General features: G+C 40.2%; 1 protein-coding gene across 1 annotated transcript in view; it reads right to left on the bottom strand.

The window, feature by feature from the left end:
* Positions 1-4742: 4742 nt before the first annotated feature.
* The window catches only part of aldh1a2 (aldehyde dehydrogenase 1 family, member A2), a 28208-nt gene continuing 17179 nt past the window's right edge, over positions 4743-15771 (bottom strand). Inside the window, exons 8-13 of the mRNA XM_050045067.1 lie at positions 10839-10941; positions 9977-10161; positions 9688-9852; positions 8372-8529; positions 5902-5976; positions 4743-5666 (exon numbers count right to left, since the gene is read on the bottom strand). Coding sequence (XP_049901024.1) covers positions 5594-5666; positions 5902-5976; positions 8372-8529; positions 9688-9852; positions 9977-10161; positions 10839-10941 — 759 coding nt within the window. The 3' untranslated portion in view covers positions 4743-5593. The remainder of the gene's footprint in view (positions 5667-5901; positions 5977-8371; positions 8530-9687; positions 9853-9976; positions 10162-10838; positions 10942-15771) is intronic.

The raw sequence follows: 15771 nt of genomic DNA, 5'->3' as shown, positions 1-15771 counted from the left end.
GGTAAGGACAGTTGTAATAGTACACAAATATAATACTTGGTGATATCACATGGTCAGTGTTCAGGCAGCCTACTTTTTGAGTATCGTTCTTTCAGTAACATTTGTTGATATTTTTTTTACCTGGCGTTTCAGAGAATATTGCATTGAACAACACAATAAGCATAAACACCTCTGTGCATCAGCTACAGACCTCCATGCCACATTGTCCTGCTCTGCACTAGTAAAAACAAAGATTTAAGGGACACATAGCACATAGAGCTCCCTGCTATGGGGCTGTTGCTCGATCTACAGATTGTCCTTCCCCATTTTGTGTGACACAAAGATTATTCGTAAATAGTAAATGGACTGTGTTAGTATAGTAATTTTTCAACAAATTCTTACTCCAACCTGGTTACATTTTGAGGTTTGGTCATGGACTTTCCACGTCCAGACAAGACGTGAAAGGTACCCTGGGTGCGTTGGTTGCTGACGTTCTTGGACACCATGTCTAGCTCTGTTACATGCATTGTCTTCTTTCAAGATACACTTCCATTTTCACAGGAAATTTAATGTTTGCATACAGTCTCTTTCAAAATAAATGCATTACGTTGGTACAACACCACAAATTGGCTTTTTTTCCCCCTTCAGCAACAAACACACATGGTTGGGTTTAGGCAACAAAAGCACATGGTTAGGTTAAGGAAAAAAAGAACAGGGTTTAGCTTTAGAATCTTATGGGATGTAAACACTGCTCTCCCAGGTGAAGTGTGTTTGTTGGCGCCATACCTGGAGCCACCTGCTACTCAGAAACCATTCACAGACAGTCACACACAAATGGAACAGCCATTGGGAGCAACTTGGGGTTCAGTATTTTGCCCATGGGAACTTCCACATGCAGACGGACCGCCCTAACTTTTGAGCCACAGGCGCCCAAGGACACAAAGATTATTGAAGTGGATTGAGAGCGAGAAAGAGCCATCCCTCTCTCTTTCTCTTTCAAACTCAGACCAAATTCCAAACAAATGGTGAAACAAGGCAATTAGGATCAAGAGATCATTTGTTAAAATCCACCGCCATATTGTTTTCAGACTGGCAGCTCACATTACATCACCCACTAGTGGGGGCTTTTAGCTTTGGTCCTGTGTGGGGTAGTGCATTCTGGTAGTTGTAGGTTTTCCTCCTTATGAACAAAAGCTAATGCCATGAAACTGTTCCTCAGTTTTCTCTGGTCATGAAACACCAATTTCAAAAGTATTTGCGTCTTTCTACGGCATGGACAGCCTAGTTTTATGAAGAGAGCGTCTTTACAGCAGTGAAATACCCAAAGGAGCTGAAGAGTCAAAGCAGCATGGGGCACCTAAAATAGATATGAAACTATAGGACAGTTAGTTTTATTGTGGCCTTTCTGGTGTGGGACCCAGTGCCGCCTTATTTCATTAGTTCTCTTGCTACAAGACACATGAAGGTTCATGGCTGCACTTTAAACTTGAGAGTGTGTGTTCATAGTCTGCGCTGACATTCCCTGTTGTGTTAACAGAGTGCTGCAATAAGGAGATCACTTTTTCATCTCTTTGGAAAGAATGCAGATACCAACTGGGAAGGGAATTGTGGGAAAATGTACCCTGATAATTTAAAAGCTGATTGCTAAAGACAGGCTCCAGTGCAGTGTCTTCATATCTGTTCATCTCCAACAAGAACACCAACACCAGGCTGACTCATATTTCTGTTGTTTTAGCCCCTCTCAATGGGCACATATCCACACTTCTCTCTCTTAATATGTCAGAGAGGGCAGTCGATTAATGTAACTGTGTGTGTGTGTGTGTGTGTGTGTGTGTGTGTGTGTGTGTGTGTGTGTGTAAAATATAAGCTAACATGCATGTGGAGGAGCCCCTGATCATAATCGTTTATACAATATACTGTAGAAAAGTGATATCACTTTAAACTGATGTAATTTCCTCCGTTTTTAACAGTTTGTTGTCTCTTTAGTTTAATTTCAACAGCAGAAACCATGCTTGTATTTCTACACATGAAATCAGCACGTGCAGCAGATTAATCAGAGCAATCAGCAGACTAAAAAAAGCAAATTGTTTTTCTCCATAGGACTTTTCCACAGCTGGCATTTTGACACAGTAGGGAAAGCACAGGTGTAAATAATAAAATGAATGATGGCTAATTCCTTTTAGCTGCAGTTTCAAAATCCTGGTGATGTGTATGCTGGCTCACTGTTACTGGAGCAATTCAACAGAACAGAGCCATCATTAAAGGGAAAATTCATAATTTTTCAACCTGGACACTATTTTCCCATATTTTTGTGTCTAAGTCTCTAATGGAGACAATACATTTTGAAAGTGGTCCAGTATGGAGCGAGCCCTTACTGCTGTAGCGACAAAACTGCACCGTCAATTTATGTCCATTCAAAAGTGAATATTACAGAAAAGACCCTACTAAGAAACAAAACGTTTTTCTTTACCTTTCTTGCTCAATGAGAAGTCTTGCGGACTTTTTGACATTGTCAAGATCAGCTACATATTCAGCCATGACAGTAAAAATCTTTTAGATAACATGAAGCTATGCATTCTGAGCTCCAGCACAACAAAATTTTCCCAGTACTCCTCTCTCCAACTCTCACCAACATTTCCACCATTGTTTTTCCTGCAACAAGTCATCCCTGGCAAGATTTCAGAGCGAGATTCTCCTTGAGTGACACTTGGTCACAATAACAAACACTCTGTAGGGCCTCTTCTGTAATGTTGTCAGACACTTCCAATAGCAATCTGAGCCTGTCAGTGGCAAAAACAACCACTTTTAACAGATGTAAACTGAAGGTACACAACTGACCGTAGGGATTACAGTGCAGTTTTTTTTTTTTGCCACTACAGCTGCAGTGGTCTCTCTTTCACAATACTGGACTACTGTTAGAAAAGTTGTTTTCTCCATTATTCACTTACACACAAAAACATGGGAAAATAGGGTACAGGTTCAAAAATATCAGAATTTCTCTGTAATGTTTTAAGCAACACCTGTGCTTATCCTGTAATATCTACTGTGAACAAAGATCTGTAATGTTGGTTTGTTTGGCCTTCCAAATATTTCAAACTGCATTTTAAGGAGACAGTAAATCTGTGTATCTACACCTTCTATCAATGTTCATTGTACCTGTTCCTCCACTCTTTCATTTTACAGTAGTTGTTGACTTTACTCGGTGGCTGTGACACAGTCTAAATTTAGACACTGGTGCAGTTATGTAACCAGGTTTTACTTCATGCTTGTAAATGTCAGAAGCTGTCATTAAGCAATGTGTGGCCTTGGAAGTTGCTCATCCCACCCTCCTCCCTTCTGTTGGTCATAACCCTCCACAGAATGTCAGACATTTTGATGAGCTGTCTATCTGATGTAGACACAAAAGCAGCCATGTTTGTGAAAGTATCTGATCTGCTGCATGTTTAGATCTGAATTTATTTGTTGCAGATCCTCTAAATATGTTTATTTTTTTCAATTTCAATTTCATTTTTCATTTCATTTTTTTCAACCTCTCTGTAGTTTGTAATTGTATCTACTGTAGCGTTTCACAGTAAAACAAGCACATGAGTTACTAGAAAAACTGATAACACCAGGACCCTGGACCCGAAGAAGCTAAATGGAATTCAGCCACCATTTATTTTATTATTGTCATCTGTGCTGGTCCTACTGTTGTCCTACTACCGGATACTACCTCCGTGTCATTAGTTAACCTGCACGATAGGTTGTCTGAGAATTTATAACGATGTAGCTAATTACATATGTATTTCAGTACTTCTACAGCAATTAAAATACATGTGTTCGGTGTTGACAAATATTTCAATTAAGTCCTCTCTTCAGGCCTGTTTATTTCCAAATAAGATGCATCAACAAGTATTTTCAAGTAGGACGAATTAAATAATCGATATGTTTGACCCAGGTCTGTTTTTTACCATTTTATTCATATATGTTTACATTCTATGTAGAATTGTTATGTGGACTGGCTTTACTGTAATTTTACTCTTGTGGTTATTCTGTACAGACAAAAGTGTCTGTCCTAGGAGAGGGATCCTTCCTCAGCTCCTCTTCCTAATGGTTTCTACCATTTTTTCCTCCGTTAAAGGGTTTTATTGGGGGAATTTTTCCTCATTTGAAGTGAGGATAAAGGGACAGAGGGTGTCATATGCCTACAAATTGCAAAGCGTCTTGATGATAGTTTTGTGATATGCAGGACTGGCAGCACGGTGGTGCAGTGGTTAGCACTGGGTTCCTGCAAGAGGGTTCCTGTACCCCAGGACAGGGGAGCCCTTCTGTGCGGAGTTTGTTTGTCAGCGTGGGTTTTCTCCGGGTACTCTGGCTTCCTCCCACAATCCAAAGACATGCAGGCTAGGTTAATTGGTAACTTTAAATTGCCCATAAGTGTGAATGTTGATATTGTGACCCCCACCTCTTGCCTAATGTCAATTGGTATAGGTTCCAGCCCCCCTGCGACCCCTAACAGGAAAAACGGTTACAGAAAATGGAGTAATGAATGATATAGGACTATACAAATAATATTGACCAGACTATCTCCCATTTGTTGAACATAAAATGTGTCCACAAAGATCTCAGTCCTGAATCAAAAACTGTAAACTGTGTGAACTACTGAGCAGCAAAGGAGGCTGGGACGTGACTGTGGACACTGAGTCCTAATAATGTAGTGAACACTCAGGGAAAAAGAGTTTTCCAGTAAAAAAAAAAAAAAGATTTTACTGAAAAAAACTATGGTCATTTTATAATTTTATAGCATATGATTGTATAAACATAAACATAGATGGACAACAATGAAAATCAGTTACATAATGTTTAAAATACATCTACTCCTCTTTTAGCAGGTGAGAGTAAAATGCTTTTTAAGAGGTTAAAATCTTCACGTTTACATCAGTCAAAGGTTTGACATACAGTGTTAAAGTCATACAAGCTAAAATATAAACAAAGACAATTAGAAATCCATTTTAATTCTGAATTAACATTTCATCCATTCATATCTGAGGCGGCCAACATCAGTGGTCTTGAATGAGCTGACATGCTTGCATAAATTCTACCAAGACAATGACACATGAGGTTTTTTGACGATCATACCGCACAGTACAAAGAAAAACTGCCTCCCAACACATGAAAAGTTGCTAGTAAAGGGTTGATTGCAAGAGCGGCAACTGAGTCTCTGAGCATCCAGCATCGGGTGGGGGTTTGAGGATCAGGGTGTAGCGGCTGGGAGGGGGTTGTTATTGGGGTTTGCAGTCAGAGCAGCCTCCCCCATCGTCTCTGTGAGTGCTTTAGTGTAGTTAGTGGAGGAGGTATACATTATGGGGGTAGTTCAGTGGTTGTCGGTTAGACTGGAGACAGTCCACAAACTCAAGCTGGGTGGAGATAGCTGGACAGGGATTGGCTGACTGTCCATGGCGAGCAATGCAGAGTTGATGGAGAAACTGGGAGGGCAGCGAGTGGTCACAGCCTGTAGTTACCCTGGAGATAACTAGTTTTGATGGTTAATGTGGTTTGCCACCGTGGACGGACCAACAAGAGGCGGGTCAGTGATGAGGAAGACGCTACCTCCTCCCAAAAAAGTGTTGCTGCCTTAAGAGTTCTTGCTGACCATCTTCATCGTGATGGTCTTCACTTCTGAGTACTCCTTCAAGCCGCACTCTCCCCTGAAAACATAAAACAGGAAAAAATAAAAATGCTGCTCGTTTTGTTTAAACAAAATAAACTGAAATATAGTGTATACACTGCTGGAGGCAGAAATATTGCAGTATCCTCTTAGATTAAGATTTATGGGATGTTAAGCAATTTTGGAAAGTAGGCTTTCAAAACATAAAGTCAGTATTAGTAATATTGTGGTTAATTTGTGTATATTCAGTGGGCAGGCAGTCAAGTCATACTCACAATTCACGTCCATTCCCAGACATTTTATATCCTCCAAATGGACACTGTGTGCTCAGAGCATTGAAGCAGTTTATCCTGAGAAATATACAAAACATTGATCACTCTTGTGCGTTTCACTCCTGTGGTTTGCTTTTGTAAAATGGGGCATAATTCTGTCCCAAAGTATTAAAGTTGCATTTAGTAAGGCTGATTTACTGTTGTCATCATCGCTGCTATTCTTGAAACCCTCCGGATTTAACAACCTAATTCCATTATTGTTTAGTAAACACAGCTGAAAGTTGTCAGGTTGTGTATTTGTGACTTTACTAGCTGCAGCAGCCTGGGAAGAAAGGAGTGAATGGATGCTAAGAAGAATGAAGATGAGGAAGGGTGGAAGGGAAAACTTTGGTACTGTGGGAGTTGGGGAAAGGAGCAGCCTGAAGACAAAGAATTTTCAGTCTGAGAAACTGAGACAAACGTCTGACTGAGAAGATCCTGAGGAGGAGAAGGATTCAGTGGTGTATAGAACAATGGCCACTTTATTTCAAAGCATTTCCTGACAGTAACCCAGCAAACATTGCTCAGACGGTGACGTCGTGTCCCTGGCCAAAAATGGTCCCTGATGGACGCCAAAGATTGCAATGCGGTAATGAGGCAGACGGCGAGATGGTAATGTTTCCACGTCTAGTAATTGGCCAGTAAGACCCTCTCTTACAAATTAGGAAAAGAAAAAAAGCTAATGATTGATGATTTTTTATTTATTTATTTATTTTTTTGAATACAACAACATTTTACTGACAGTTTATTTGTTTGGTTGCGAAATGGTTGCGATCAGACGTCCACACTGTGATGTCCAATTCCCCTCCAAAGACTAACTTGGTACCCAATATTTAAATATAAAAAAGACATTTATGTCATTTATAAAGCCAATATGTATATGTAAATTATATTCCTGTCTCATTTTTCTTTTAAGTTTGTGGTGTTCCTAAGAGCCAATTGAGCCATCTTTGATCGCGCATGGGAGAATTAGCCTTCAGGACTTTATGCCAGAAAGTCAGGTGATGTACTTTACAAAGTTTCAAAGTCCATTCTGACAGAAAGTTGTGGTGGCTGAATGGGTAAAGCACAGGACTTTCACCCAGGAGACTGGCGTTCAAGTCCTTTGTGCATTAGTTTATTGTTTGGTTGAGTTGACGTCCTATTTCGAGGTTGCTATGATGCAGGAAGGAAGCCCAGCTGACAGCCAGGGTAACATAGCTGACATCAGCACAACTTTCATTTTGGAGCTATTTTTGAGCCATAACAGGATGTCCTGATTGGACGCTCAAACAGTCACTCAGCATCTCATTGTCTGCTGCAAACCCAAACATAGAGCAACAAAGATTCAAACTGAGTAAATGTGGCTGTTCAAGAGACACAGGGAGTTAATCTGTTGCTTTGTATTGAAAAATTGACAGTCAACATTTTTTTCTCATTGATGGATTAAAGGAATTCAGCATTATTTTGAAAATATGCTTATTCTCTTCCTTGTCTTTCTCTTAGGCCTAATAAATATGACACTACTGCCAGCAGCCAGTCAGCTTAGCACAAAGGCTGAGAGCAGGGACAAACAGCAAACAGGAGCTCTGTCCAAAGGTAACAAAGCTCAATAATTAACATGTTATATGTAATCTGTTAATGGAAAACGAAGTGTGAAAACGGTATGTTGCTGTGTTATGGGAAGTTATGACCACTGACTTCCTGAAGTTATCATCAAAAGAGAGTGCAAAAGTCATATCTGTAAAATCAGGAGACAACTTCTAGTTATCTGCGGTCAGTGCCAAATATCTTTATAATATAAGAAGTGGTCACTGTGGTTGTTATCAGCTGTGAGGGGATAATGTTTGGAATAGACGGTACTTTTTTGAGGAAAAAAAAAGTTGGTATGAAAAGAGGTTTGGTCCTTCTTTGAATACCGAACAAAACCCTCAACAGAGGAAGAGAAGTGGGATGGTGATTGGGCGGCATCAAGAGTGAAGGACAAGGTAGAGAAATGTTTCCTCAGCGAGCAGAGGATTGTATGACAAGTGGTGAAAATTTCTTGGCAGACACTGTATGTTAGCTATAATTCTACCCCTGCTCATAGCCATCTGCAGGTAATTACAAAAGAAACAAAACAAGTTTAGGTGGACTCAAGAAGTAACATTTTACGACCATTTCATTTATACAAATTATAAAATTAGGGTGTCAGTTTACATTTACAATTTACATTCTGCGTTGTTGTCTTGCGCTGGCACGTTGCTTTTGGTATTTTTATATCTCAAATGTCTGAGCTGAGGGAAAGAAGTGAAAAAAAGGGAAGGAAAACATTTCTTTGTGGCTTGTGTAATGATAGTGAAGTGGCACATTGCCAGTTTACAGTTTCTGGATGCCAGAGTCTGAGATGGTTGATACTTCCCACATGAAAAATATTACTGATTGCAGCTGAAGAAACACAGCAGATTAAGCTTACCAGACAGTGCCAGCCTGCATGGCTGTGGATACGGTCATGGCTTTGTTGATGTCGTTGGTGAATACAGCCGCAGCCAAACCGTAATCTGTGTTGTTGGCTCTTTCTATCACTTCCTCGATAGTTTTGAACTTCATGATCTGCTGGACAGGGCCAAAAATCTGGAAACAGATGAGAATATAAAGGTTTTTAACATCTGCTCATTTGTTCACCTTCTTTATTCATATACATTAGATTTATATATTACCGGTCACATATAAAGAAGTTAAGGATAGGGTTACCACCAATTACCTTGGACTTAAATTTTATCCAATATGTATTTTCACCACTGGTGGAAAGTAACATAAGTACATTTACTCAAGTGCTATAGTTATGTACAATTTTGAAGTACCTATACTCTGCTTGAGTATTTCCATTTCATTATACTCTAAACTTCACCCACATTTCAAAGAGAATTACTGCACATATTTACATCTTTTTGACAACTTCAGCTACTTCTGACTCTGCAGGTCCACATTTTAAAGGAACAGTGTGGAGGATTTAGGGCAGAAATGGTTTATAATATAATAAGTATGTTTTCTTTGGTGTATAATCACTTGAAAATAAGAATTGTTGTGTTTTCCTAATCTTAAAATGAGCCGTTTTTTATCCAAATAAGGAGTGGGTTCTCATCCATGGAGATCGCCTTGTTGCACCGCTATGTGACTACAGTAGCCCAGAATGGACAAACCAAACATTGGCTCTAGAAAGAGCCATTTGAATTTCATGCTTTTGCTTTTGTTTATCGGTCATCATAGTTAGCAGCCCCTCCGTGATAAGCAATGTCAGAAAAACACAGATTTTTTTAATGTGACACGGCTTTAATCGTTGTTTTTACTGGTTTAAACCAGCAGGTCTATTTGATTTTGAGAGGAAGAGACCTCTGCAGACAATGTCACTAAATCTTCCTAAATCTTTCACACTGTTCCTTTACATACAAAATATAAGAACAACAAATAAATTGTAATGCATTTTTATAGATTATTCAATGACCCAACTGCGTATATAGTGGCTCTGCGTCAACCAGATATAACATTAAATATTAATACATTAATAATAGAATTTAAATACTATAATATACATGATAATATAACACGCTGAAAAGGGTTATTCTGCATAATTACTTCTTTTACGTTTGAAACTTAAATCATACTTTGACTCATGTAAAGTTTTGAATGCAGGACATTGACTTGAATGGAGCATTTTTCATTTTGTGGTATTATACAGGTATACATGCATTAGTTGCGCTGGAGTTATGAAAATCTCTGTTATCTTTGTACCTCCTCTCTGGCGATGCGCATGTCATCCCTCACGTTAGAGAAAACAGTGGGCTCAATGAAGAACCCTTTCAAGCCCAGAGCTTTGCCTCCACACTCCATCTTGGCTCCTTCACTGATGCCGCTCTGGATAAACTCCAACACACGATTCTGCTGCTCCCGACTGATCTGTGGAGGCAGAGGGCAGAGATAATATGAGAGGCCATGACAGAGAAGACAAATCAAAAAAACGTTGGAAAAACAAACATTTTGAAGGTGGAAAAAAAGGGGAGTTATAATCTGTTGACCTCACCTGTGGACCCTGCTCAGTGGTGGGATCAAAGGGGCTGCCGACTATCCTCCTCTTGGCTCGCTCCACGCTTCTCCGAACAAACTCATCATATATGGGCTCTTCCACATAAATGCGAGAGCCTGCCGTGCAGCACTGGCCTGCATTGAAAAACACGCCCTGATGGGCCTGTTCTACAGCCAGATCCACTGGGGGGAAAAGAGGGATTTTATTTAATCAGTGCTGGATAAAACTTCTTTGTTCATCAAAGAAAAGCACACCATGGGAATATCCTTTAAAGGTCAATTATTATATAATAAATTAAATCTTGCTTGAAAGTTAAATGAGTCAGAATGTGTCGTTAACAGAAACTATCATTACATCTACACACACAAACTTCATTTGGATTAAAACGAATGTGTGTAGTATATTGTTACAAAATTTGGCCCAATATTTATTGGAGCTATCCTGTGCAAATCTGATACCTGACACCTGAGAGACAGGACCCTGCTGTTGCATACGAAGGGTTAACGGACCCCTGTGATTTATGGGTCTCGGCTGAAGCACCCGACTGAGTCAGGGTCCATTCTCCTGATTTACAGACCTTAGGGAGCCCCTCTCACGGCTGCTGAAAGCATTTGAAAGCCTCTGCACCCCCAGTTTGGTGAGCCACTTAGAATTTATATGAAACCCATCCATCCACAGGTTTTCATAGCACTACAAAGCTTCTGAGCATTTTAAGAATCTCCGTCCGTGTGTGTTTATCCACAGACTGGAGGTCCTGAGAGAGGGACACATGACTAAACAAAACAGTGATAGTGACGGACCACCTAGTGAGGGTGACGGGCAAATGGAGCGCTGAATAAAACATTACTTGAAAACTTACAATCAGCATCTGCAAAGATGATGTTGGGGTTCTTTCCTCCCAGCTCCAGCGTCACTCTCTTCAGGTTACTCTTCCCAGCTGCTTCTTGGATCAGCTTGCCGACCTAGCGAAGGAAACAGATCTGGGGTTTACTCACAGAAATGCAGGCCCGTGGCCAGATCAGTAAATCAGCTGGAGCCATTAAATAGCTTAAAGAGGTTGGTTAGCTCCGAACAGGGAATGCACCGGTAGGTCAGCTGAAACATGAGTTCTGCAAACAGACAGAATGAATATCTATTACAGGATTTTGGAGACAGCAACGGGGAAATAAAATGATGTTTCAGACGGGAACAGCATCTGATTTCTAATGAAGGGCAGGAAGAAGCAACCACAAGGTGTGTGGGTGGTGACGTAACTATCTGAGGTTGGTATAAAATGGGTCTGGCGTGTCAATATAGAAGGGGGATTTTCTGTGGTTTTTCTTTATCCTCCTACATACTTATTTCTACTTAATATGATGCAAAAAAAAAAAAAACTGAAACAATAAGATAAGGTCACTAAAGGGAATCTTATGTGTGACTCATCTTCAGGGACTATACCAGTGCTTTTTGCAGGTTTAAACTTCTGTAAATCATGTATACTTTCAGATTTTTTTTAATGTTTTTTCTACTGTTCCTGACAGCCATTGATTTTCATTCTTTTCCCTGTGGTATGAAAAATAAATAAGCTGAATCTGAAATGTCAATCACAGCGAACACCAGAGCTGCATTCATTTATGTTACGTTACAATGTAATGACATTATCATCGTCATCATAATGAGGCAGTTTAAGAGCAGAAAAGTATGTTTTTTGTTTCCTCACAGTTAGGCTTGGGTGGTATCAAGGTATTAGGGAAAACTGCGGTATTTTCAAATCCTGAAGGTATGATTTTCAATACTGTCAAAAAGTCAGACACTCCTCTTCCTATTAAACTGATATGGAGATGCTGTATTGAGGTGATGTAGTGCAAGGCACCTGCCACCAGAGGTCAGTCTCTACAGGTGGAACAGGAAGCTGAGCTGAGAAAGATGGTGACTGAGAGTGGTGGGGATAACGTTACACTAGTAAAAAAGAAAAATTACCCCAGGAAAATGTCAGGAAGGTATGAAATTAAGTATGGAAAAGTAGATACCGCCCAAGCCTACTCACAATGTTAATGCTAACTGGCTGTGATGCGAGCAAGCACCTCCAACCTGTTTTCAGGGCAACAACAAGTTGCCGCTTAGGTTCAGTCAGGGCTTGATAGGCTCCCTGAATAATGTTGTTGCGCTCCATCTACCAGAGTTTGCTTTCTCACTGTATGTTAGGAAGAAGTGTGTTACAGTAGATAAACAAAAATGAATGTAGATATGAGATTCACTGTTCCTGATAATACAACTCAACAAAGTTTCAGGAGTCTGCTGATAGATTTTAAAGACAAAAGGAAATTAATGGAACTTATGGATGCCTAAAACAGTAGACAAAATTCCCCTAACCAGTTTTCAAACTTGTTAGTTAGTTACCATATAAAGTATGAGTAACTTGTAGCAGATACTGTAGGCTAAAATATGTGAAACCACCAGTATTGTTCTTTAAGGCAACAGTTTGACATTCTGGAAAATCGCTTTTTTGTCCAGAGTTACATGAGAAGATTGATATCACTCTATGCCAGAAGAGTTGTATCAATCTTCTCATCTAACTCTTGACAAGACAGCAAAAGTCCATACTTCCCAAAATGTTAAACTATTCCTTTATGACAGAAGATAGTAGTCATAGTAATGATGTGGTCATTATAAGTCCGCTTTCATACGTCATATGAGTGAGAATTATTTTTATAATCATGTGATTTGACATTGTGAGTGATTTGCCTCCATGCAAGATATTTTCTCTGCTGTCAAATATGTTCTCACGAGTCTACTTTGTCTCAACAGTAGACTGAATCAGCTGCTTTCACTTGTATTTTTTTAATGTCGTAAAATATTGCACCAACTCAAAAGATAACAGTCCTGAGAAACCCCACACACCTCTCTCACAACCCTACACCCTAAACAAGTATTCATCTTCCTGTTACTCATACAGCCTGTTTTATTTTCCAAGATAACTGACAAGATAAAGCGGAAAAATACCCTCTCAGTGTGCAACTGAAAAAACCCCACCTCCAACATGGAAAAGATTCATATTCTCTTTCTGTGTTCTCTTGTGTATGGGTCGCTTTAAGATACTAAGACATAATAGAAAAGAGGAGAATCAACTGCTGTGCTGTGGCTGGTACCGAAGCTGTATAAATACAACACAATATTTGGCTCGGCTTCAATGTTTCTGATGTGTTTTGTCTGTCTTTGATGAGAAACACAAAGCGGCTGACTAAGGGGAGGTTCGCGTGTGTTTATTCAGGGGTAAAGGAAATACTCTGGGCTGCGAGACTCCACCATGTGGAGTCACAGCCACATGTGAGTCAGAACAAGGATGAGTTGTGGTCCTAAAATCCACCTGTAGCTACACCACCACCTTCCATCATGTGCGAAGATGCTGTGGTGGCTAGTATCCCCCCTTCACCGCTGCTACTACAGCGTGGTGACTCACTGTCTGGGCATCAGCAGTCTCTTACAGCACTGGCTCATTCTCTCAGTAATTGACTCCAGATCACATGAAACAACAGGAAAACTAGTAAAAAAAAACTGGGCCACTCACAAAGGAAATGTTCAATCAAGACGGGATGATAAAACAAAGAAGATGTTTGTGTTAGAAGGTGCATTTATGCAAGCTCGCGTGCACACACTGATTGGGTGTGTCTGTGTGTGTGAGAGATTAGAATAGGAAAATGTATGTTTTATGTTACACTGTGCTGGAAAATCATAAAGACACAATGTTAAAGCCATTCATACACCGGATAAATATACGTATATCATCATGCTGTCCAATTCTGCTTTCATCACTGTGTGTGTTTAGCTCATCAGGAACAGTAATCTATGACTTCTATACCTGTGTGGGTTTATCGGAGGTTTCTCACAACAAGTCTTATAATGGTCAGAATAACCCTACTGTTTATTCTGGAATCATGCTGGCTTAAATTATGGTGACATTCTGATGTAAACAAATGTGCATGTAAACACAAGGGCAATATTGTACAATATATGGGCATGACCTCAATCATTTTTCTGACCTCGAAATGTTGATTATATAATTATCGTGACAGGCCTTATTACATGCAGTGCCAAAATAAACTCTCATGCTCACAGGAAATGTAGGTTTCATCACCAAAACTAAGTTGGGTTAAGGCAACAAAACTACTTTAGAAAACAGATCATGGTTTGGGTTAAAACTAGGATGTTTGTTACGTACGTACGTAATATGTGGGTTAAGAACTGTGTCACGTGACATATGTAACGTATACACATGAAGTTATCTACATAATGGCCGTAGTTTGGTCTGTCGGGACTTGGCTTGTGAACTGGAGGGTTGCTGATTCATATCAGAGTGTGAACTGGTAGCTGGAGAGGTGTCAGCTCACCTCCTGGGCACTACCAAGGTGCCCTTGAGCAAGGCACCGCACCCCTAAATGCATGCTGTGCAGTGGCGATCAATCATTATAGCAACTTAAGCACCGTTTCCACCAAACACATTCAGTATGGTACCTTTGGAACCAAAAGTAACCCTTCAGACATGGTACCTAGACCCTAGCGTAATAGTTAAAGTCGTCACAGTGAAATTTAAGGTGTGTCGATTGATTCACACCGTCATTTCATGCATTGAGTAACATTACAAGTTAACGTTCCACCTTAAAGGTTGCCAGCAGTCGGCCCAGTGAATTAAGTTATTTTGCTGCAAGAGGCAGCAAAACATCCTTTCATCTTATAGATGAGTAGTAGTTAGAGTCTACTAATAAAACTTTCCACAGTATGAACAATGGTTACATGAGCCTCAAAACCAGCCACAACTCAGCCCTGAGCAGAGTGACCATCTGCTATTGACCAATCAATGGACTGCAATGTTCACAGCTCCACCTTTTAGTACCAGATCTGCGTTCTAGGTACCCCAAAAGAAGGGTGACCAAAAATGGGGACAGTACAGAACAGTTCCATTGGTACCATCCACAACTTTTCGCAGTGGAAACGGAAAGAAACGTATCATACTGAACTGTACAGTACTGCTCAGTAGAAACAGGGCTTTAGTTTCACACAAGACACAAACAGTGGTCTCCTGGATGAAAGTCCTGTGTCTGTTTGACCCATCCACCACCCCTCTTTTCCTACTCAGATTTTCTCATTCTTTATACTACGTCATTGCCACTGATAGGTTACACTGGAGTTTAATGCGTGTCAGACTCAGACATTGATGACCCCTGACCAAGCTGCCATATTTGATGCCCTGGGAATAAAAACAGGCTAGCATAAACCACAAGGCTAATCTGAACATTAGATAAAACTGGCTCATTTACCAACAACACATATGAAATACAGGCTGGTCACATCAAAACATAAATTCTACATGAGGACTGCTGTGAACAGTTTCACCAGTTGGGTTAGCTTGCAGTTAGAAATAACAGATGTTTATAAATGATTTACAGTAAAATAATCTCCTGTCGCTCTGGCTGTTCCCTCTGGCTTGAGGAATGTGTTCTGACCGCAACACCTCCTAGCACTCAACACCTAACATGGTATGTCCTTGATGATTTAGCTTTCCATTAACTGTTATGCTGTTCTGCAGAGTTACAGGGTTTATCCTGATAGTAAGTTCAATGACAGGCGCTGTGGAGGTGCTTTAATACAGCAGAGACAGCGGAGGGAAAACAGAAGAGAGGCAGTGTTTTCACAGAGATGTGTTTGTATACTCTCGACAGCGCAAATATGTGCATGTGTGCCAGATAAAATCGGAGCCCCCTGTCATGAGTAGTAATGACAGGGCACACAGCTTATATAAGACCCCATTTGTTTGT

This window comes from Epinephelus moara, chromosome 1, assembly GCF_006386435.1.
Source record: "Epinephelus moara isolate mb chromosome 1, YSFRI_EMoa_1.0, whole genome shotgun sequence".
Classification (NCBI taxonomy): Eukaryota; Metazoa; Chordata; class Actinopteri; order Perciformes; family Serranidae; genus Epinephelus; species Epinephelus moara.
This window is presented reverse-complemented; position numbering and strand designations above follow the sequence as displayed.